Source organism: Schistocerca serialis, chromosome 12, assembly GCF_023864345.2.
Source record: "Schistocerca serialis cubense isolate TAMUIC-IGC-003099 chromosome 12, iqSchSeri2.2, whole genome shotgun sequence".
Lineage (NCBI taxonomy): Eukaryota > Metazoa > Arthropoda > Insecta > Orthoptera > Acrididae > Schistocerca > Schistocerca serialis.
Genome location: NC_064649.1, coordinates 127,143,278 through 127,167,958, shown reverse-complemented (window position 1 = coordinate 127,167,958; position 24,681 = coordinate 127,143,278). Strand labels below are relative to the sequence as shown.

The 24,681-nt window shown below is 45.9% G+C and overlaps 1 protein-coding gene across 1 annotated transcript; it reads right to left on the bottom strand.

Moving 5' to 3' along the window:
* Positions 1 to 3,811: 3,811 nt before the first annotated feature.
* On the bottom strand, positions 3,812 to 4,628 carry LOC126427995 (sporozoite surface protein 2). The gene is made up of 2 exons (XM_050089879.1): positions 4,074 to 4,628; positions 3,812 to 3,835 (listed from the first exon to the last, which is right to left on the bottom strand). The coding sequence occupies exons 1-2, from the start codon at positions 4,626 to 4,628 to the stop codon at positions 3,812 to 3,814; spliced, it is 579 nt and encodes a 192-aa protein (XP_049945836.1).
* Between the last annotated feature and the right edge of the window lie 20,053 nt (positions 4,629 to 24,681).

Genomic DNA, 24,681 nt, shown 5'->3' with positions numbered 1-24,681 from the left:
AAGTAAACCGTACCAATTCCCATCAAGTCCCACTGCCATCCATGCAGTTTGAACGTCCTAACGAAAACCTCTCAGAAGCTGTGGCGATTTTATTTCATATACACTCCTGGAAATTGAAATAAGAACACCGTGAATTCATTGTCCCAGGAAGGGGAAACTTTATTGACACATTCCTGGGGTCAGATACATCACATGATCACACTGACAGAACCACAGGCACATAGACACAGGCAACAGAGCATGCACAATGTCGGCACTAGTACAGTGTATATCCACCTTTCGCAGCAATGCAGGCTGCTATTCTCCCATGGAGACGATCGTAGAGATGCTGGATATAGTCCTGTGGAATGGCTTGCCATGCCATTTCCACCTGGCGCCTCAGTTGGACCAGCGTTCGTGCTGGACGTGCAGACTGCGTGAGGCGACGCTTCATCCAGTCCCAAACATGCTCAATGGGGGACAGATCCGCAGATCTTGCTGGCCAGGGTAGTTGACTTACACCTTCTAGAGCACGTTGGGTGGCACGGGATACATGCGGACGTGCATTGTCCTGTTGGAACAGCAAGTTCCCTTGCCGGTCTAGGAATGGTAGAACGATGGGTTCGATGACGGTTTGAATGTACCGTGCACTATTCAGTGTCCCCTCGACGATCACCAGTGGAGTACGGCCAGTGTAGGCGATCGCTCCCCACACCATGATGCCGGGTGTTGGCCCTGTGTGCCTCGGTCGTATGCAGTCCTGATTGTGGCGCTCACCTGCACGGCGCCAAACACGCATACGACCATCATTGGCACCAAGGCAGAAGCGACTCTCATCGCTGAAGACGACACGTCTCCATTCGTCCCTCCATTCACGCCTGTCGCGACACCACTGCAGGCGGGCTGCACGATGTTGGGGCGTGAGCGGAAGGCGGCCTAACGGTGTGCGGGACCGTAGCCCAGCTTCATGGAGACGGTTGCGAATGGTCCTCGCCGATACCCCAGGAGCAACAGTGTCCCTAATTTGCTGGGAAGTGGCGGTGCGGTCCCCTACGGCACTGCGTAGGATCCTACGGTCTTGGCGTGCATCCGTGCGTCGCTGCGGTCCGGTCCCAGGTCGACGGGCACGTGCACCTTCCGCCGACCACTGGCGACAACATCGATGTACTGTGGAGACCTCACGCCCCACGTGTTGAGCAATTCGGCGGTACGTCCACCCGGCCTCCCGCATGCCCACTATACGCCCTCGCTCAAAGTCCGTCAACTGCACATACGGTTCACTTCCACGCTGTCGCGGCATGCTACCAGTGCTAAAGACTGCGATGGAGCTCCGTATGCCACGGCAAACTGGCTGACACTGACGGCGGCGGTGCACAAATGCTGCGCAGCTGGCGCCATTCGACGGCCAACACCGCGGTTCCTGGTGTGTCCGCTGTGCCGTGCGTGTGATCATTGCTTGTACAGCCCTCTCGCAGTGTCCGGAGCAAGTATGGTGGGTCTGACACACTGGTGTCAATGTGTTCTTTTTTCCATTTCCAGGAGTGTAGTTCAATAATTGTCATCTGGTAGGTATTACATGAGTCCACTTGCGGCAACAGCAAATCTGTAGAACGTGTTGAATAATCTGTGCTCTCCGTATACTCAAAACAGAGCCATCACACAGGATGCTGGCAGATTAAAAAGCTTCATCACAAGTTCGCATGAAACGACTGCAGGACTTCGCTGTAGTCTGCTGGTGCTCATCACGATGTGTAAACCGGCGGAGCAGTTTGCAAAAACGTCCGGGGTTAAAACTGAGTGTGGGCATATGGGACGAGATGTACTTAGATGCTGAAAGGGCAGGTTTTTGAGACAGTGCAGCATACTTATTGGTAAGCTGATCCAACACTGGTTTTATATACACGATTTCTCAATGACACTTCTAGGTGACCTTGTAAATGCTCCAATATCAATTCTGAAAATGGGGCTTATGCTTTAGGATTTGAGCTTACACAATCCATCTGCTGCATTTGAATCGTTATAGTTTCATCAGGTTATTACTTTTGTGTGGAATGAAGGGACGGAATCAATGCACTAATCAGGATGTCACTAATTTCCTTTACTTAAAGAGAAGTGTATTCTATCTTTTTTAGAGTGAAGTATACACATCGATGACAATGCCGGATCTAGCACTTATAAGTGGAGATATGTCTATTGGTGACTGAAGATGGTGTAATGAACAACATTATATCAGTATTTACTTCATTTGGAGCCGGCCGTTGTGACCGAGTGGTTCTAGGCGCTTCATTCTGGAACCTCGGGGCTGCTACGGTCGCAGGTTCGAATCCTGTCTCGGGCATGGATGTGTGTGATGTCCTTAGGTTAGTAAGGTTTAAGTAGTTCTAAGTCTAGGGGACTGATGGCCTCAGATGTCAAGTCCCATAGTGCTCAGAGCTATCTGAACCATTTTGAACAAGATGGAAAAACCAACGTGAGTTTTGCAAGGATTCGGTGTCGGTTTGTTCAGCTTGAGCGGCTCTGCCCTGATTGTGCTTTTCCGTACGTGAAGAGCACTCGCAGAGTTCGAGCGCTGTGTCCTTAGGCCGTGACCGGACACCTTCAAAGGCGTCTGCCGCGGGCTGAGAGACGCCCCGCTCTTAAATGTCTGCCCGTGTTGACGACGGCCGCAGTCCCACCACACGAGGCCAGACTAGGCCGCAGCTGAGCACTGCACACCTGCCGCGCTCCTCGGCTGCCCAGACGTTTACTGCCGGCGCGGTGTATTCTGGGACCGAGCTCCGCTCCACCAAGCCCGCTGTCTCTCTACCTGCTCTGAGCAAAGTGCATTCGCTGCCCGTCCTCGCAGAGGGCGTCCGCAACCGGCAGCTATCCACGTTTGTAGTTCCTGCTTCTTGTTAAAAGCTGAGTACATCTAAGAATGTCTACGTAAAACTGCCCTAATTAAAATTCCCACTAATAAACTGCGTGACTACCACACTCTATGTCTACTCCACCGACTCCTCGTCGCGCAAGCACCCCAGTACCTTGCTTCAGAGATTAAAAACCTGTCATGTCATCATAATCGAAACACGAGGTCACTCTTATTTGGTATCCTAGCTGTGCCCACTCACAAAACAAAAACTTTTGCAAACTCCTTCTCAGTTGCCGCTGTCCGCCTCTGGAACAAACTGCCCCTTACCTTGCGCAAAATTCGATCTCCTGCTGCTTTTAAGAAGAAGTTGAAGCATTTCCTACTATCATCCTCATAAACTTCTCCACAAAATTAATGTACAAGGACAATCCCCTCATCTGTCAAATAGTAAAGCTAGCGTCTCCTATCTTGCTCCTGAGGTGCCTTCCTCTTCATCTATCTCTATTAGCCACGCAATCTTCTTTTCCTTTATATTTCCTTAATTATGTTTCATCATGTCTCTATTCTTCTCCTCCCTTCACCATGAGTCTCCCTCATACTCCCTGCTGCCAGCACTCCTATCTAAAATCTGTCTCTTCAATAATGTCTAATTATAACAGTACTTGTGACCTAAGAATATAAACTCTATATGTATGTATTTTTCCAGGTGTACCTTTCAAATTGTTTATTTCACTTTTTGTACTAGATGTAGTTTAACATGCCTACTAAAACAAATGAATGTAAAATAAGTAGAATGCCTGGTTAGATGTAAGAGGGGGCCTGATGGCCCTAATCTTGCCAGGTTAAATAAATAAATAAATAAACTGTGCACGCTGGCCCACGAAACTTTTACTTTAACGCTGTCTGACTTTACCATAAGAACACGTTGACACAGGGATCTGATTTTGTCCATCCCAAATGTGGAAATGTTTTTTATTTATTTTATTTCACTTTGAAAGCCTGCAACTGTGAAAACAATGTGTTTATAATTAACTTTAATCCGTGTTGCGGCTCGCGTTAGTGCCGTTTCTAGGTTGGTATCGTTTCTTCTTGTGTTCATTGGCGCCACTCCGTTTGCAAGCGTTGTCTGTCCGCTAGTGGCAGCAGCGGTGCTTATCGATATCTAGTAACGGTGGTACTATCTTTGGGGCGACGTTGTGGTGTTTCCGTGCGGTGTGAGTCGCCATTTCGGTTGGAGACTGACGAGCAGCCAGGTCCGCGCAGCGTCTTCTGGTTGTGCGGGCGTCTTCTGGTTGTGCGGGCGTCTTCTGGTTGTGCGGGCGTCTTCTGGTTGTGCGGGCGTCTTCTGGTTGTGCGGGCGTCTTCTGGTTGTGCGGGCGTCTTCTGGTTGTGCGGGCGTCTTCTGGTTGTGCGGGCGTCTTCTGGTTGTGCGGGCGTCTTCTGGTTGTGCGGGCGTCTTCTGGTTGTGCGGGCGTCTTCTGGTTGTGCGGGCGTCTTCTGGTTGTGCGGGCGTCTTCTGGTTGTGCGGGCGTCTTCTGGTTGTGCGGGCGTCTTCTGGTTGTGCGGGCGTCTTCTGGTTGTGCGGGCGTCTTCTGGTTGTGCGGGCGTCTTCTGGTTGTGCGGGCGTCTTCTGGTTGTGCGGGCGTCTTCTGGTTGTGCGGGCGTCTTCTGGTTGTGCGGGCGTCTTCTGGTTGTGCGGGCGTCTTCTGGTTGTGCGGGCGTCTTCTGGTTGTGCGGGCGTCTTCTGGTTGTGCGGGCGTCTTCTGGTTGTGCGGGCGTCTTCTGGTTGTGCGGGCATCTTCTGGTTGTGCGGGCGTCTTCTGGTTCTGCTCACCCGACACTTTTTAGTCCGCTTTTGTGCTCTGGTTGTAACAGGCTGGTCAGATCTCAAGTTGGAGCATGTCCATAATGCCTGTCAGGCGGTCCTTGAAGCTACATGCTGTCATATTAGCGGCGGTGCTGAGTCTGTTTTTCCCGCTGTGATGGTTTTCGGAGACACCTTTTCACAAATGACCTTGCAGCTCAGTTACGTACGAAAAACAGAAAGCTCACATATGTTCTTAGAAAAAATGTGCAAGAGAACATTAGTGTTATGTTAAATCGAAGCTGTATTGTACATTAAATGTTTCTTTCCTTGGACCTTGTCCCACTTCAACGCGGGGTCAGCTGTCAGCCTTGTTATTACGGATTTGAGACAGTGTTATTGACAGGGGGGGCCCGGATGCCCGCCCTGCCGCCACCCTGAACGCCCCCGCCCCCCACCGTCTGGGACGGAAGTAGTGTACCGCAGCTGTCTGCATTTAGTGTAAGCCATGAATTAGTGCTAACGTCTGCAAATGCATGTGAGTCGTGTAACTGAGGTGGGACGTGGCGACTGAGTTGTTTATATTTCCCCACCTCCGCGTTGCAAATGTTTTGAGTGAAATGCCCAGTCGATGCTCTGTTGTTTTCACGTCAATTATACCAACATTCATAGTTGTTCAGTTCTCGGGGTTTTGTAAAATTCCTGGATTCATGTCTCCTTGCTGTGCAGCCTATGAAAAGGATTGCGGAAAGCTCCCAAATAAATTCCAAAATACAGTGCAGTTTTAATACCAATATATTTCCAGGACTCTGGTGTCCGAGCCTTGTGAACTGTACCGGCTACATCACATGTACCCGAAGTTGACATCAAACGACACAGTGTTCACAACAATCAACAAACGAGTGAGCCTACAATACATTTGCTCGCAACCCTAGCCAAAAACCGAGTCCCCCAAGGCGCCCGCGTGACCTCTATTTATGCTTTTGTTAACAATTACCTACAATGAAAATTACAATTTTATGTAAAATTACAAGTTAAACCGAATATGAGCTACACATTGCTAAAAATTTACAATCTCAGTGCTGAACAAGGTGAACCTATTTTCAGCTTAGTTACGAGTTAATATAACATTTTCTGACCAATTATGTTACAGGTAACAATTACATTTCTAAATTTGTTTATAACAAATCAACTAGTGCCTGAATTTTAGTGCTGACATATATCGGAGATTCAATTAACATGCTTTATTTATATGTTCTATTTAAATAGCTGTAGTAATTTTATAATGATAGGTTTACTGGTATATTCTGACCTTGTGCTACATTTCTTTCCATTAGTTACAGTATTAATTTCACATTTATATTGTGTTTTTCACATAAGAACAATGTTAATCAGCAAAGCATCGTTTTCGAATTATATGTATACTGAAATAGTGGTTATTTTTGTATGTAATTTGGAAACAGGTCACTTTAAAATCGAACAATTATGACTGGTGTTTATCTTTAATGATCTCCGAGGGCTTCTGATAGGTAGAAATAAGATACAGTAACATTTCAGGACCCCACGTAGCGGGATGTGGAAAACCGCTTAAAAACCACATCCAGGCGGGCCGGCATACCGGTCCTCGTCGTCAATCCACCGCGCGGATTCGACCCGGGACCGACACACGTACCCGAGTCTACGAAGCAGTGCATTAGTGTTCTCGACTACCCTGGCGGGTGTTGTATCTTACATTAAATATAGGACGTTAAATACAGAAACATAAATGACAGTTTCTGAATTACAGCAGTACTGACTCATTCTACCAAACGGTAGAGAAATGAATCGAGAAGTTTGGAAGAATCTCACGTGACCAACGACAATGTAAAAGAATGAAAACCAATACGCGCGAGGTGTGTGTGTGTGTGTGTGTATGTGTGTGTGTGAGAGAGAGAGAGAGAGAGAGAGAGAGAGGGGGGGGGGGGGGAGGGGGAGAGAGGGAGACGGAGAATACGAAGCACATCAGTATGTTTCGCTGGAGAATAGTGGTAAAAATAAATGTAGGTAGGCATTTCACGTTAGTTACATTCTAATGCAATTTCGTGTCACACCCCTTATTGTTACACCTCCCTAACTGCGCATTATTGTTTATCCTAGGACAGCTCACAAGGAAACCTCCCCATCGCACCCCCCTCAGATTTAGTTATAAGTTGGCACACTGGATAGGCCTTGAAAAACTGAACACAGATCAATCGAGAAAACAGGATGAAGTTGTGTGGAACTATGAAAAAAATAAGCAAAATATACAAACTGAGTAGTCCATGGTGAGCATATGTAACATTAAGGATGGTACTTCATCAGTATCGCCGTGGTCCTGTGGTTAGCGTGAGGAGCTGTGGAATCTGAGGTCTTTGGTTCGAATCTTCCCCCGAGTGAAAATTTTAATTTTTTATTTTCAGACAATTATCAAAGTTCAGGTACACACACACACACACAATCAACTTCGTTCTCCAGAATTCCAGGACATGTTCAGATTTGCTTGGACATCTGCAGGATTTGACGGTCTACACACGGAAAAATTTGAAAACGTTAAAAACATATGTTTTGACAGAGCACAGGGAAAATTGTGCGGCTGTTGCATTCATTTGTTGCAGTTTATGTGACAAACTCTTATGTTTTCATCACTTTTTTGGGAGTGATTATCACATCCACGAGAAAACCTAAATCGGGCAAGGTAGAAGAATCTTTTTACCTATTCGCCAAGTGTACAAGTTAGGTGGGTCGACAACATATTCCTCTCATGTGACGCACATGCCGTCACCAGTGTCGTATAGAATATATCAGACGCGTTTTCCCGTGGAGGAATCGTTTGACCTATGACCTTGCGATCAAATGTTTTCGGTTCCCATTGGAGAGGCACATCCTTTCGTCTACTAATCGCGCGGTTTTGCGGTGCGGTCGCTAAACACGGACACTAAACTTATTACAGTGAACAGAGACGTCAATGAACGAACGGACAGATCATAAAGGCGAAAATAAAGAAATTAAATTTTTCAGTCGAGCGAGGACTTGAACCAAGGACCTCTCGTTCCACTGCTGCTCACGCTAACCACGGGACCACGGCGCTCCTGGTCTCACACTCTCCTTGATGTTGCATATGTTGCACATACACTACTCAGTTTGTATGTTTTGCTTATTTTTTTCATAGTTCCACACAACGTCTTCCTGTTTTCTCGATTGATCTGTGTTCAGTTTTTCAAGGCCTATCCACTGTGCCAACTTATAACTAAATCTGAGGGGGGTGCGATGGGGAGGTTCCCTTGTCAGATATAAACCAACATAAGTGTTTTCACGAAACGTTGCAAGTCGTCTAATGACGAAATGTGGTGATTTTAAATCAGTAACGGCATTTTTTTTAGTACTTGTATGTATGTATGTATTGAACTGGGGACCTAGAAACGGCTGCGAGGCTTCGTCCCCGCGGTAGCCCTCAGTGGTTCACAACCCCACAACAGACCATAGCAGTCCACCCACCCCACCGACGACCCACACTGAACCCAGGGTTATTGTGCGGTTCGGTCGCCAGTGAACCTCCCCGGAAACGTCTCTTACCAGACTAGTGTAGCCCCAATGTTTGAATGGTAGAGTAATTATGGTGTACGCGCACGTGGAGAAAGTGTTTGCGCAGCACTCGCCGACATAGTGTAACTGAGGAGGAACAAAGGCAAGCAGCCCGCATTCGCCGAGGCAGATGGGAAACCGCCTTGAACACCATCCATAGGCTGGCCGGCACAAGGGACCTCGACACTAATCCGCTGGGCGGATTCGTGCCGGGGACCGGCACACCTTCCCGACCGGGTAGCAGCGCGTTGGACCGAGCGGCTAGCCGGGCGGGCCACTACTTACATACATTTCATGCCTGGAAAATTTCTCTTAACGTTTTCCAGCTCAGTATTGCAGCACTTCCAGTGGCTCACCCTTGTCAGGCGATGGACTGGGCCGTTGTAGTAGGTGTTCCATGTCCTGGATTTGACCACAGTCGCATTTCTTGTCCCCTTCGTCTTTGAGGCGCCATTTAACTAGATTTGTTTTGACTACAAATCTTCCAGCTCCTCGTACTGCCGCCGGGAATCTCTTGTGAGGCAGGGCGGTTCTATGGCGGCTTACGTAGTTACGTACTAAGGAATCACTTCCCATATGTACGTCTGCCATGTCCACACGAAGCACCGTATAGGGGCGACACTCATCGAAGCTTTCTTCAATTTTTTTATGTCCGCTCGTGTAAAATTTTGCGGGATTCAGGATGTAATAATCCAGCCGCTTTATGCAGTTTCTCAAGTGGTGTGGGTACAACCGCTCACTTGACGAAAGGTCTGTTCCTAAAGACTGGAAAGTAGCAGAGATCACACCATTATTCAAGAAAGGAAATAGGAGCAACCCACTGAATTACAGAGCCATCTCTGACCCCAATTTGCAGTAGGATTTTGGAGCATATACTGTACTCGAACATTATGAATCACCTGCTAGAAAATGACTTATTGATAGATAGCCAACACGGATTCAGAAAATATCTTTCTTTTGCAAAGAAGCTGGCTCTTTATTCCCATGAAGTAATGAGTGCTGTCGACAAGGGATCTCAGATCGATTCCATATTCCTGGATTTCCAGAAGGCTGTCGATACCGTTCCTCACAAGTGACCATGTGGAGTATCGTCTCAGCTGTGTGACTGGATTCATGATTTCCTCTCAGAGAGGTCACAGATGATAGAAGGTAAATTATCGAGTAGAACAGAAGTGATATCTGGCGTTCCGCAAGGTAGTGTCATAGGTCCTCTGCTGTTGCTGAGTTACATAAATGAGCTAGGTGATAATCTGAGCAGCCCGCGTAGATAGTTTACAGATGACGCTGTAATTTACCGTCTAGTAAAATCATCAGACGATCAATTCCAGTTACAAAAAGATCTAGAGAGAATTTCTGTATGGTGGGAAAAGTGGCAATTGGTACTAAACAAAGAAAAGTGCGAGGTCATCCACATGGGTTCAAAAAGAAATCCGATAAATTTTGGGTATACGATAAACCACACAAATCTAAGGGCTATCAATTCGACTATATACCTAGGAATTACAAGTACGAGCAACTTAAATTGGAGAGACCACATAGATAATATTGTAGGGAAGGCGAAGCAAAGACTGCGCTCTGTTAGCAGAAGACTTGGAAGACGCGACAAACCCACTAAAGAGACAGCCTACATTACACTTGTCCGTCCTCTGCTGGAATACTGTTGCGCGGTATCGGATCCTTACCAGGTAGGACTGACGGAGGACATCGAAAAAGTGCAAAGAAGGGCAAACCGTTTCGTGTTATCGCGAGTTGGGGTGGCAGTCACTGAAACAAAGTCGGTTTTCTTTGCGGCGAGATCTATTTACGAAGTTTCAATCACCAACATTCTCTTGTGAATACGAAAATATTTTGTTGACACGTGCCTACGTAGGGAGAAACGGTGGTCATAATAAAAAAAGAGAAATTAGAGCTGGAACGCAAAGATTTAGGTGTTCATTTTTTCCACGCGCCATTCGAGAGTGGAATGGTAGAGAAGTAGTATTAAAATGGTTCGATGAACCCTCTGCAGAGTAACCATGTAGATGTTGATGTAGATTTTTCATGCCGCCTATTAATCAATGGCCGTAGCTCGTCGTGTTTGGTCAGAAGACCGTCAACACTCTCTAGATAAATAAATAAATAAAAACCTGACTGAAGTCTTCACCAATGAAATTTGAAGGATGTCATGCGGCATTCGCCGCACAGTGTACAGTAACAAAAAACAGAGGAGTAACAAAAAATAGAGGAGTAACAAAAAATAGAGGAGTAACAAAAAATAGAGGAGTAACAAAAAATAGAGGAGCAACAAAAAATAGAGGAGTAACAAAAAATAGAGGAGTAACAAAAAATAGAGGAGTAACAAAAAATAGAGGAGTAACAAAAAATAGAGAAGTAACAAAAAATAGAGGAGTAACAGATACGCAGAACGGAAAAAAAGAAAAGATTAATACGACGATTACTGTCAGACCTTCGAAATTAAACAGCGTTGGGTGTGGTGAGTACTTGGATGAGTGACCGTCCGGGTCGTGTCAGGCGATCTGGCTGGCTAATTCATTCCCTCAAATTTTCCAGAATGTTCTTCAAAACGTTCGAGAAGAATTGTGACATGACATGTTGTCATCCAAAAAAATTCCATCCTAGTTTGGTTACAAATGGCCTCCAAGTACCCGAACATCACAATTTCGAGTCACTGGTCGGTTCAGTTGGACAAGAGTACCCAGTCCGATCCGTGCAAACACAGCCCACACCATTACGGAGCCACGCCAGCTTGCGCAGTACCTCTCGACCATGTTGGTCTATGACATTGAGAGGTCTCCAACCCTACCATAAGCTTTTCCCAACTGAAAACTGGACCCATCTGACCAGGCCACGGTTTTCCAGTCGTCTAGCGTCCAACCGACATGGTTAGGAGCGCAGGAGCGGCGCTGCAGGCGATGAAGTACGGCTAGCAAATGCACTCGCGTCGAGGTGTGCTGTCGTAGCCCATCAACGCCAGCGGATACGCTCATCGTACCTCCCACACTGATTTCTGCGGTTGTTTCACACAGTGTTGCTTGTCTGTTAGCACTGACAGTGCTATGCAAACTCCGCTGCTCTCGGTCGTTAAGTGAAGGGCACCGGCAACTGCGTTGTCTGTGGTCATGCCTGAAGTTTGGTACTCTCGGCACACCCTTGACACTGTCGATCTCAGTTCCCGTCGTCCAGCTGTAATCATGTCTGAAAACTTTCCACATGACTCATCTAATGACTGCTCCACCAATGCACTGCCCTTTTATAACTTTTGTACGCTATCCCATGACTTTCCTCATCCCAGCATAAATTTGTACATTACGATCTCCTTTCTGAAAGTACGACTGTAGTGTAGCCTCGTACGGAACTGGAACAACGTGTCAGACGAGAAGATCAAATGGTTCAAATGGCTCTAAGCAGTATGGGACTTAACATATGAGGTCATCAGTCCCCTAGAACTTCGACCTACTTAAACCTAACTAACCTAAGGACATCTAAGGACATCACACACATCTATGCCCGAGGCAGGATGCGAATCTGTGACTGTAGCGGTCGCACGGTTCCAGACTGAAGCGCCTAGAACCGCTCGGCCACAACGGCCGGCAAGTAGAAGATTTCGAAACGTGTTGCTACATGAGAGTAGCGAAGATTAGGTCGGTTGACCGATTAACTAGATACCAAGTACTAAACTGAATTGGGAAGAAAAGATACACTGGCATAGACTGACATCCAAGGAATAATAAGTTCATCAGGCACATCTTACGGTATCAATGAACCGACAGTCGGGAATATGACGGGGTAAAAACTGTAGAGGGAGACAGAGATTCGAATACAATAAGCAGGTGTTATTCGTAGATGAAGAAGAGTAGCGTGGAGAACTGCATAAAACTAATCTTCACACTGAGAACCACAAGGACATCAACAACGCCAACTAGCCTCTTGCATTCCAGTACTTCAAGGCAGTAGGCAGAAAGAGCCAGAGTAGACCAGATAAAACGGCCAGCTAACTACAAGGATATGTCGTGCAACTGTATTGCAGCTGCTTCCAAGGACAGAAAACTGCTTTAGTTGCTGGTGAATCTTCCGGGATGTATGGTCTTGCAACCTTTTCGTCCAGAGTTGCGCTGGATATCTTCGGAGGTGCTTTCAGTTTCGCTGAGTCTTGCAGTCTGGCGGGTCGGACGTCGGAGGGGGACATAAATACTGTGAAAAAGGGACGCAGTGTAATGTCACAGATGATGGGTAGAGATAATACTTCTCAAAGATAGAACTTAACTGTGATTGATGAAACCTCTGACGGATTAGCTGACAAGATTCATCAACGAAACGAGGAGGACCTACCACATCTACATATACAGACGCCGCAAGGAACGTTGAGATGTGTGACGGAGGGTACTTTACGTAGATGTTTCACTTCCCCTCCTTCCTGTCGCGAGCGTGTGGGTGCTATTCTGTCATTCTTGCGCAACGGATTAATCTGAGGCTCCTGCGAGATGCAATTTCCACCCCCACACTACTTCAGAAGTCAGACGCTCCTAACGTTCTAAAGAGAAATGCCTGAAAAACTTTCAGCAATAAATACCTGCTGGAGTCGTCCACTGTAAGGAAATGACACAAAAATTCAAAAACATTTTCTATGTAACTAGTGGGATACTTGGGTACTGGAGTAGTGCTATTTAGTGTAAGAAAAACATGAAGCTAACGAAAATTATTTCATTTTGCAAAGATTCTGAGAAATCACAATGACACTTTTAGTTATGAACTGAACAATTTATTTCCGGGCTCTTTTCGGAATGTGAAGTTACCTCTTAAGGATAGGATTCGCTAATGAAATTTCTATACAAAGTTTAACAATGGCTGAGAGCCGCGGCTACTTCAATAATTATCCGTTAGAATGTTGCTAGCTACGGTCGAGGCTGTCGCGTGTGAAATGCAGTGAAGTGTATTGTTGTGGAGGAAATATGGGGCTCGCAATAGCTGTAGCGCACAATACTGTAAGCTGCGATGACTGCTGTCTGCGCCGCTCGCTGCTGACAAATAAGATAACTCTCATTCTATCTGGATTGACCTTCGCCAATCAAACTCTGCCTACGCCTTGACGAAGTCAAGGACTCCTATTCGCCCCTAGTCTACCTATTGGCGTGGTACACCCGTCAGATAACAAGTCCACCGTGATGCCACTCACAAATTCGTTCACAGGCGTTTAACTATAACTCTGTCCGTTCACACCACACAATGAGTGTGTTGGCCAACACAGTGAACAACGCTTAATCGCAAGGACTCAATATAGAGTCGCACTTCGATTCGCCCTTGACAGAGGTGCTCTCCCAGTGAAGTACTGAGGAGAGACTTGTTCCTCGCTCCAAGAGCGACAACAGAACGGTGCCTCTCCACGCCAGACCTGAAGGGGTATATCTTTCGGTCTCTTCCATTACTCCTTCAGCTCAAGGCGTCAGGAATATAGTCTGCCAATCAGCATTTCTCTTCTAAAACGGGAGAATGACGTTTCGTTTAAGGCGACCAATCCAGAAATCTGTAGCTTTGGCGTTTGCTGTCTCCCTGTGAAAAGCTCTGAAACTCCATGCTATATTTGTAAAGAACGCGTAGGTTGGGCGCTCCCACACAATCTAGCGGAATTTGCTTTTAAGCTGAACACGGGGTTGTCCTTTTACTCGGGCAAACGCTGTCTACTCTACGGGCGGTCGCTGGCCGACGTAGATAGGTTGGACCGGCCTCCTGGCGTGCGGTTGCTCTCCCGAACTAAAAGCTCCTGTGACCGTCGTGTCTGGAATGTGTGTGTGTATGCCAGCCTCGAGTATTTCAACCATGGTGCGCTTACATGTTATTTGCATACCGTTCACATGAATTCATACAACATTGACTTTATCTTATCGAGTTTGGATTCGAATGAAGCGTCGTGATGTGCGGAATATGATTGTGAGGGCGGAATATGTAAGCAATGAAGGTCAGGAGACAACGACGTCTGACACTGTTCCAGTTGCCATTGGGAGTAGTTTCCAGGAAGAACGACTGCGGGTAAGCCTCCGTGTGGGATCGAATCTCTCTAATTATATCTTCATGGTATTTTAGCGAGATGCATGTAGGAGGCAGCGACATATTTGTTGACCCTTCTAAGGACGAACGCTTCTCAATGGTAAATCACACCATGAGACAAAATGCCTCTCTTGGAGCGTCAGCCACTGGAGTTGGCTGAGCATCTCCGCGACGCTTTCGAGCTCACTAAATGGACCTGTAACGAAACGCGCTGCTCTTCTTTGTATCTTCTCTATTTCCTCTGTCAGTCATGCCTGCTATGGATAGCAGGATGACGAGCGCTGTGCAAGTGTTGGTCGATCGACTGTTTTGTAAGCGACTTGCTCTGTTGATGGACTGCATTTCCTGAATATTCTTCTAGTGAATCTGTCTGGCGTCAGCCTTACCCGAAATTAACTACATGTGATGACTGTAATTCCAATCCCGTCGTACACATACTGTTCGATAATTTATGTAAGTAACTGCATTCCGCTGATCATCTGCTTTCATCTAGTCACACAACAACGGTTTTTTGTGGATGTATCCGCCATACGTTATATCTGAATATGTTTCATGTCAGTTCCCAGTCCCTGTAAGAAGCGTCAGTCCTCTGCAGGTCTTTTTGCAATTCGCCAAAATTTTCCAGCTTTTCCACTACTTTGTATACAATTTTCTGCGTTATCTACTCGGTTGTTTACACTTACTGTGAAAAGTGATAGTCCTATAACTCTCTCTTGGACCAGGCCCGAAATAACTTTTGTACCCGATGGCTCGTCTCCTTTCAGAATGACATGCTGTACTCTATTAAGATAGTAACTGTTTTCGAAATGACTGATACCAATGATGACCATGCAGGTTCTCTAGAAAGAAATGAAATTAATCGAAACCCTCTTCTGCCAACAGGTGTCGTTGATATACCTCAATGTGGACAGCTGAAAACGTGTGCCCCGACCGGGACTCGAACCCGGGATCTCCTGCTTACATCCCACCGAGCGCTCAGAGGACAGCGCGACTGCAGGGACTATCTCGCGCACGCCTCCCGCGAGACCCACATTCTCACCTTACATGTCCACACACTACATCCATAGTGTCTCTAGAGAAGCTGCATGGTCTTCATTGGTATTTGTTCTTTCAGAACAGTTACTATCTTCATATACTTGAAGGCTACCCGGCCATTGACCTCCTTCCAAGTGACTCACCATCGCTGCCAAATTTTTGCCCCCCCCCAGTGGAGGGTTATGAAAGACGTATACATTACCAGCGATGCGCGAGGCATGACAGAATCTCTGACCAGAGAGTAGTTTATCGTTAGCTGTTGCTAGTCTGCGCTTGACCGCGCGAGTCGACAGTAGTGTGTAGCGAGTCGGCAGTAGTAGTAGTCGGTCGACAGTAGCGAGTGGACGGTTGTACTGAGCGGGAGTCGGGATGCGTCGGCGGTGTGCTCTTCTCGCGACTCTGGTCAGGATTCTGGACGATGAGTATTTTTGTAGAAGGTAAAGAAGCAGCATTGCGCATATCTAATAATGTATGTTAATTGTAATTAATTTGTTCAAAATATGCCCCAATAATAATTTTTTTATAAAGTAACTCTTTTAAAGAAAAACATTCATTTCAATTTAAAGAATATTTCCTATGCATTTCCTCCAAGAATCAAAAAAATATATATATACGCCAGCATTGCACGAAGCTGTGTCGAAGAATGTATAATTAAGAGCAGATATAGATGCAGTTTTTATTGAGGTAAGAATTTTTGTTTTTTTATTCAGAATACAGGGCCGAAGGTCAGCGCTGCTGTCCTTATAAAATTTATCAGATTACAGAAACTTTTTTATTATTTTTGGTATTTAGAAATTTTCTATTTCGAACTTGACATCAAATGAAAAAAGAATTTTGTGGGAATATTAAGTGTGAATGCATTCTTTGCATAGAGACTATATGTCGGAGCCAATTTTGTTCAGAGGTTACAATATATATAAAAATTCATTTAATTTAATAATTGTATTGGGAGGTTACACTTGGCACATATTTTCATTTTTAACGATATTTGTGGGGAGTTTACATTTGGCTCTGGCTCTGAGCACTATCGGACTTGACATCTGTGGTCATCAGTCCCCTAGAACTTAGAACTACTTAAACCTAACTAACCTAAGGACATCACACACATCCATGCCCGAGGCAGGATTCGAACCTGCGACCGTAGCCGTCCCGCGGTTCCGGACTGAGCGCCTAGAACCGCGAGACCACCGCGGCCGGCAGTTTACATTTGGCACAATATCATTGACTTCATTTCTGTGGGGAGGTTACACTGGGCAAATATCCTTTAGGACCATTACGAATGTAGGTTGTGGACAGTTGGGCATGTGGGTCTCACGGGAAGCGTGCACGGAATAAGTCCCTGCAGTCGCGCTATCCTCTGTGTCCTCGGTGGCTCAGATGGATACAGCGTCTGTCACGTAAGCAGGAATCCCGGGTTCGAGTCCCGGACAGGGCACACATTTTCAGCTGTCCCCACTGAGGTGAATCAACACCACCTGTTGGCAGCTGAGGCTTTCGATTAATTATCATTTCTATGTTGTACTCTGTTTGCGAGCAACTCTCCCACAGTTGTTCAGATACTCTGTACGGTCTTGTTTTGTTCACTAGGTGACTGTGCAGAACTGTATCGAAAGCCTTCCGGAAGTCAACGAACATGGCATCTACCTGGGCGCCGGTATCTACCGCTTTCTCGTGGACGAACAAGGCGAGCTGGGTTTCACACGTGATCGTTGTCTTCGAAACCCATATTCATTCCTATAGAGAAGATTTTCAGTCTTCAGAAATACACTCCTGGAAATGGAAAAAAGAACACATTGACACCGGTGTGTCAGACCCACCATACTTGCTCCGGACACTGCGAGAGGGCTGTACAAGCAATGATCACACGCACGGCACTGCGGACACACCAGGAACCGCGGTGTTGGCCGTCGAATGGCGCTAGCTGCGCAGCATTTGTGCACCGCCGCCGTCAGTGTCAGCCAGTTTGCCGTGGCATACGGAGCTCCATCGCAGTCTTTAACACTGGTAGCATGCCGCGACAGCGTGGACGTGAACCGTATGTGCAGTTGACGGACTTTGAGCGAGGGCGTATAGTGGGCATGCGGGAGGCCGGGTGGACGTACCGCCGAATTGCTCAACACGTGGGGCGTGAGGTCTCCACAGTACATCGATGTTGTCGCCAGTGGTCGGCGGAAGGTGCACGTGCCCGTCGACCTGGGACCGGACCGCAGCGACGCACGGATGCACGCCAAGACCGTAGGATCCTACGCAGTGCCGTAGGGGACCGCACCGCCACTTCCCAGCAAATTAGGGACACTGTTGCTCCTGGGGTATCGGCGAGGACCATTCGCAACCGTCTCCATGAAGCTGGGCTACGGTCCCGCACACCGTTAGGCCGTCTTCCGTTCACGCCCCAACATCGTGCAGCCCGCCTCCAGTGGTGTCGCGACAGGCGTGAATGGAGGGACGAATGGAGACGTGTCGTCTTCAGCGATGAGAGTCGCTTCTGCCTTGGTGCCAATGATGGTCGTATGCGTGTTTGGCGCCGTGCAGGTGAGCGCCACAATCAGGACTGCATACGACCGAGGCACACAGGGCCAACACCCGGCATCATGGTGTGGGGAGCGATCTCCTACACTGGCCGTACACCACTGGGGATCGTCGAGGGGACACTGAATAGTGCACGGTACATCCAAACCGTCATCGAACCCATCGTTCTACCATTCCTAGACCGGCAAGGGAACTTGCTGTTCCAACAGGACAATGCACGTCCGCATGTATCCCGTGCCACCCAACGTGCTCTAGAAGGTGTAAGTCAACTACCCTGGCCAGCAAGATCTCCAGATCTGTCCCCCATTGAGCATGTTTGGGACTGAATGAAGCGTCGTCTCACGCGGTCTGCACGTCCAGCACGAACGCTGGTCCAACTGAGGCGCCAGGTGGAAATGGCATGGCAAGCCGTTCCACAGGACTACATCCAGCATCGCTACGATCGTCTCCATGAGAGAATAGCAGCCTGCATTGCTGCGAAAGGTGGATATACACTGTACTAGTGCCGACATTGTGCATGCTCTGTTGCCTGTGTCTATGTGCCTGTGGTTCTGTCAGTGTGATCATGTGATGTATCTGACCCCAGGAATGTGTCAATAAAGTTTCCCCTTCCTGGGACAATGAATTCACGGTGTTCTTATTTCAATTTCTAGGAGTGTATCATTGTAAGCGAAAACGAAACATTTTCCAAACTTCAACTGACCGACGTCTGGGTTACAGACCTATAGTTTTGTGCTTGTGTTCGACGACCCTTTTTGAAAATGAGATTGACCTCCGCTTTTTAGCAGTTGTCGGGAACACTTTGCTCCACCAGCGACGTATCGTACACTGCTGCTAGAAGACGCGAAAGGTCTTTCACATATTCTATGTAAACTCGTATTGGTATCCTGTCAGATTCAGTGGTCTTCCCTCTGTTGAGCGGTCTGTGCTGCTTTTCTATCACATTCTCACCTCTGAAGATCTCCAGCGCAACTCTGCACGATACGTGAGGAATGAAAAAGTTTCGCGGACCACGATCATACATCTACATCTACATGGTTACTCTGCAATTCACACTGAAGTGCCAGGCAGAGGGTTCAGCGAATCATTTTCATACTACTACTCTACGATTCCACTCTCGAATGGGCGTGGGAAAAAGGAACACACAAATCTTTCCGTTCGAGCTATGGTTTCTCTCATTTTATTATTATGATCATCATTTCTTCCTATGTAGGTGGGACTCAACAAAATATTTTCGCATTCGGAAGAGAAAGTTGGCCATACAAATTTTGTAAATAGATCTCGCCGCAAAGAAAACTGCCTTCTTTCAGTGACTGCGACCCCAACTCGCGTATCATATCAGTGACACTCTCACCCTATTGCGCGATAACACAAAATGAGCTGCCCTTCTTTGCACTCTTTCGATATCCTCCGTCAGTCCTACCTGGTAAGGATCCCACACCGCGCAGCAATATTCCACCAGAGGACGGACAAGTGTAATGTAGGCTGTCTCTTTAGTGGGTTTGTCGCATATTCTGCCAACAAAGCGCATTCTTTGTTTCGCCTTCCCCGCAATATTATCTGTGTGGTCTTTCCAATTTAAGTTGCTCGTAATTGTAATTCCTAGGTATTTAGTCGAATTGACAGCCCTTAGATTTGTGCGGTTTATCGTATACCCAAAATTTATCGGATTTCTTTTAGTACGCATGTGGATGAGCTCGCACTTTTCTTTCTTTAGCGCCAATTGCGACTTTTCGCACCATTCAGAAATTCTCTCTAGATGATTTTGTAATTGGAACTGATCGTCTGATGATTTTACTAGACGGTAAATTACAGCGTCATCTACAACCAATGTAAGGGGGCTGCTCAGATTATCACCTAGATCAATTATGTAAATCAGGAACAGCAGAGGGCCTATGACACTACCTTGCGGAACGACAGATATCACTTCTGTTCTACTCGATGATTTACCGTCTATCACTACGAACTGTGACCCCTCTGAGAGGAAATCACGAATCCAGTCACACAATTGAGACGATACTCCATATACACGCAATTTCGTTAATAGTCGCTTGTGAGGAACGGTATCAAAAGCCTTCCGGAAATCTAGGAATATGGAATCGATCTGAGATCCCTTGCCGACAGCACTCATTACTTCATGGGAATAAAGAGCCAGCTGTGTTGCACTGAACGATATTTTCTGAATCCGTGTTGGTTATGTATCAATAAGTCATTTTCTTCGAGGTAATTCAAATGTTCGAGTACGGTATATGCTCCAAAATCCTACAGCAAATTGAGGTCAGTGAAATTGGTCTGTAATTCAATCTGTTACTACTATTTCCTTTCTTGAATATTGGTGTGACCTGTGCTGCTTTCCAGTCTTTAGGAACAGACCTTTCGTCAAGTGAGCGGTTGTATATGATTACTAAGAAAGGCGCTATTGTGTCTGAATGAAAAGAGACTGCTTGGTTTACCATCTCGGCCGGAATACTTGACTTTCTTAAGTGATTTGGTTCGCAACACGTAAGATATCTTTATTTGTCACTCATGCTAACAGCTCTTCTGGTTTCGAATTCTGGAATATTTACTTCGTCTTCTTTCATGAAGGAATTACGGAAAACTGTATTTAGTAACTCCGCTTTAGTGGCACCAGCATCGTTAACATTTCCATCGCTATCGCGCAGTGAAGGTATTGACTATTGTTTGCCACTGGTGTGCTTTACATACGACCAGAATCTCTTTGGGTTTTCTACCATATTTTGAGACAATGTGAAACGTCCCCTTTGAAAAATTATTAATGACTGTGCTGATACAACCTCTTACGTTATTTGATTTTCAAAAAGCTGAGCAAAACTGAACGTACTCGGACATTTCTCTCTTTACTTACTCTGATGAACACTAAACTGACACACAATATTTTTAGTGCAATGCAATCTGACTTTCAATAATCCCTACAGAAGAATGGCCCTGAGTAAAAATAATCTATTCCTTTCATGAATCACTTATGTCAGAAAAATCTCCGTTACTCGAACTACTGCGATACAGCGAGGGCCGCTACTGCCAGGTAAATAAAAGATTCTAACTGCTGAAGGCACTAACTACTGATAGGCTTAGTTAGCAAATGAAAGATTTTGATAGAGAACAAACAATGTATTTACCTCAATAGTGTTCTAAAGTCATAATATATATATCAGTTCATGATATGGAGTATTACAAATTTACTCTCTCTGATGGACACACGTCCAGATCATCCGCTCTCAAAACTCCGCCATCTCTCTCCCCACATCCACCACTGCTGGCGGCTCACCTCCAACTGCGCAACGCTACGCACTGCTCACATCCAGCTGCCTAACACTACAATGGCGAATATTGCAAGAACGTGAACCAGCCACAGATTACACCCAGCACAGTGAGTGATTTTCATACAGAGCGCTACGTGGCGTTTGTTGTTGTTAACGTCTTCAGTCGAGAGACTGGTTTGATGCAGCTCTCCATGCTACTCTATGCTGTGCAAGCTTCTTCATCTCCCAGTACCTACTGCAACCTACATCCATCTGAATCTGCTTATTGTATTCATCTCTTGCTCTCCCTCTACGATTTTTACCCTCCACCCTGCCCTCCGGTACTAAATTGGTGATCTTGTGGTGCCTCAGAACATGTCCTACCAAACGATCCTTTCTTCTAGTCAAGTTGTGCCACAAACTCCTCTTCTTCCCAAATATATTCAATACCTCCTCATTAGTTATGTGATCTACCCATCTAATCTTCAGCATTCTTCTGTAGCGCCAGATCTCGAAAACTTCTATACTCTTCTTGTCCAAACTAGTTATCGTCCATGTTTCACTTCCATACATGAGTACACTCCATACAAATACTTTCAGAAACGGCTTCCTGACACTTAAATCTATACTCGATGTTAACAAATTTCTCTTCTTCAGAAACGCTTTCCTTGCCATTGCCAGTCTACATTTTATATCCTCTCTACTTCGACCATCATCAGTTATTTTGCTGCCCAAATAGCAAAACTCCTTTACTGCTTCAAGTGTCTCATTTTCTAATCTAATTCCCTCAGCATCACCCGACTTAATTCGACTACATTCCATTATGCTCATTTTGCTTTTGTTGATGTTCATTTTATACCCTCCTTTCAAGGAGGGCGTTACCAACATAAAAACCTAAACAGCCTACTTAGAAATGTTTCATTGTGGGAACTATTAAACGCATCTCGCATTGAAGCCCTCACTAAACATCGAACTTCCGTGAAACTTAGCCGGTCTTCGGGATTTTGCGTTCTTCCGAATCTGGCATACTTTTTTCGTTGCTTCTGCGATAGTGTTTTGGGTACCAGCAGCTGAGACATTAGGTCGTGAAGGCCTTCAGTGTACGAAAACACTTGTTTGTTGGCCGCTTGGACAGTGGCCGAGTACATATGTGCACAGTGCGTTCGTTGCTGGGCACGGGGTGTCTCCATGGTGCCCTCCCCCGCGCTCCTCCCCCCTGGGCGCCCGTCTATATCCGGCGCCTCTCAGCCGCCAGGTGTGGAACGGAGCGCTTCTTCTGGAGCTGGCTGGCTCTGCCCGTCTGGCGGCTGAGGAATCGCACGAGGCCACTAAACTCGCCGTCTTTACGGCCGCGCGTCGCGTGTTTCGTCTGCGGAGCCGACTCCCTAAGTCCCCCTTCTCTCTCTTTCTCTCGAAACGGCTCCCGGAAATAGCGACCGGAACGTGGTGTAGCGTCACCTAGCTTGTAGCGTAGTGGCGAGCCCAGCCACTCCGCACCGTCTCCCAGCTGCTCTGCGCTACTCGGAGCATCGGCCCAGCACGTGAATACCTCGGAGGAAAGTTTGCTGTAGAACCGTGCAAATCGCGATATTTGTTGGGATTAGAGCAAGGTCTGGTTCCAGCCGTCTCCTTTCAACCATGGCCTCATATTCCGAATAAAGTGGATAGTTTACACGAGTTACTAAGAAAACCACAGATTACATTTCATAACAGGTCGATTACATTGTTTAAGATGTCGACCCCAACATATACCAGTTGCGCTCGAAAACAAAGACAGAAAACACACGGAGTCTTTCAATCAGCTGGTAACATAAAATTAATAGGAGAATCGCGAGAACTGGGTTTTTCTTTTGGGCGGATACAGCCAAAAAAGAATGTTAATAAAGCTGAGATCATTCCAAGCAACCAGAAAAGGAAAAAACCACGCACGCGAGTTCCTCTAGAACAGGGGTTCCCAACAAAATTTTCTCGAGGACCCCCTCATCGAGCATGATTGGTACCTTGTCATATCACAGGTTCAAGTACCTAAGAAAACCAAATTAAGTCTTTTTATACGTTTTCTGTTTTTCGTACTTAGAAAAAACAGTGATGTATTCATTACTGAAAAAATATTGAGCTTAAATTTTTTCAATTAAGCCATAATTGTTATTGTTAAATTTTTGATTATTGTTCAAAATCTTTGTCTTCAAATCTGGGTGTTTAGTATAACAAACTCCTTAAAAAAATAAAAATTGAGTATGAACTGAAAATGACAGAAAAAAATTAAAGCTGAGTATATTGGTATTTCAAGTATACTACACTTGAGATCGCATTGAGTCGACAAGTGTGAAAAATAAGAAAACACTAATTTCATACGAGGTATTCTTTATCTGAAAAAATACAGCTACAACAGAGTACTCCATCAGTATACAGTTAATTTTAATTTTCAGTTCTTAATGAGATTAGTTCAATCTCATCTATGAGTCCATTATTTCTGAAATATTAGATTCCGTATTTGAAACTTTCACTCCGAAATCCGACCGCATGTCGAGCCGATTCCTATATTTGTTTTTCATGGAACACATGGAAGAAAATGCTTGCTCACACCGATATGTGGTAGCAAATGGAAGGATTTTTTTCATTGCCTTATCTCCAAGTTTCTCGTAGTCCTTGCCTGCTGATGCGCTAGAGTGTGCTAGTGTCAGTTGGCTCTAGGACGACGCTAGACACAGATGTTAGCGTTCGCTAAAGCTCTGCTCATGCAGGAAGCGGCCAAAACAAAAAATCTGTTATCATACGAAATATATATTTTTATTCTAACAGCATCTTGCGGACCCCTCTGGCATAGCTCGAGGATCCCTGGGGGTCCGCGGACCAGCTGTTGGGAACCACTGATATAGAATAAACGGAACGAAAACATAGAAAAAGAAAAAATTGGAATCGAATAATTGGTTTGATCTTTAGATCAAATGAAGACTCCGACACCAGCCACCTACCTCCTCGTCCTCCCTCGCTCCACACCTCCCCACCCCACGCTCCCCTCCTCCACATACACACAAAAGAATGACGTACCAGTAATCGAAAAAAAGTTCACAAATACGCCCAAAATAGATCGAACAAAAAGATGCAAGACACAAACAGTTGGAATCGAATAATTCGCTTGACCTGGTAGATCAAACGAAGACATTGACAGCAGCCACCTACGCGCACCTACACACATACACACACACACACACACACACACACACACACACACACAAAAGAATCCCATACCGGTAATCGAAAAAAACCATACACAAATACCCCCAGAATAAATCGAACAAAAAATACAAGGAACAAACAGTTGGAATCGAACATTTCTCTTGAGCTCAAAGGGAGACGGGGATGAAAGTCAAACCTCTACAAAAGAACGGAAAATAACACACAATAATTCCTCCAGGATAAACAAAAACAAAATATAAAAAAGAACGCACAAATGGAATCGCAACGTTTACTGGATCATGTAGCTGAAACTAAGACTGGAATACACGACACTCCGCAAAAAAACAACCACATAATCCAGAAAAGGCTCACACGAATTCCTCTAACATAAACTAAAAAAA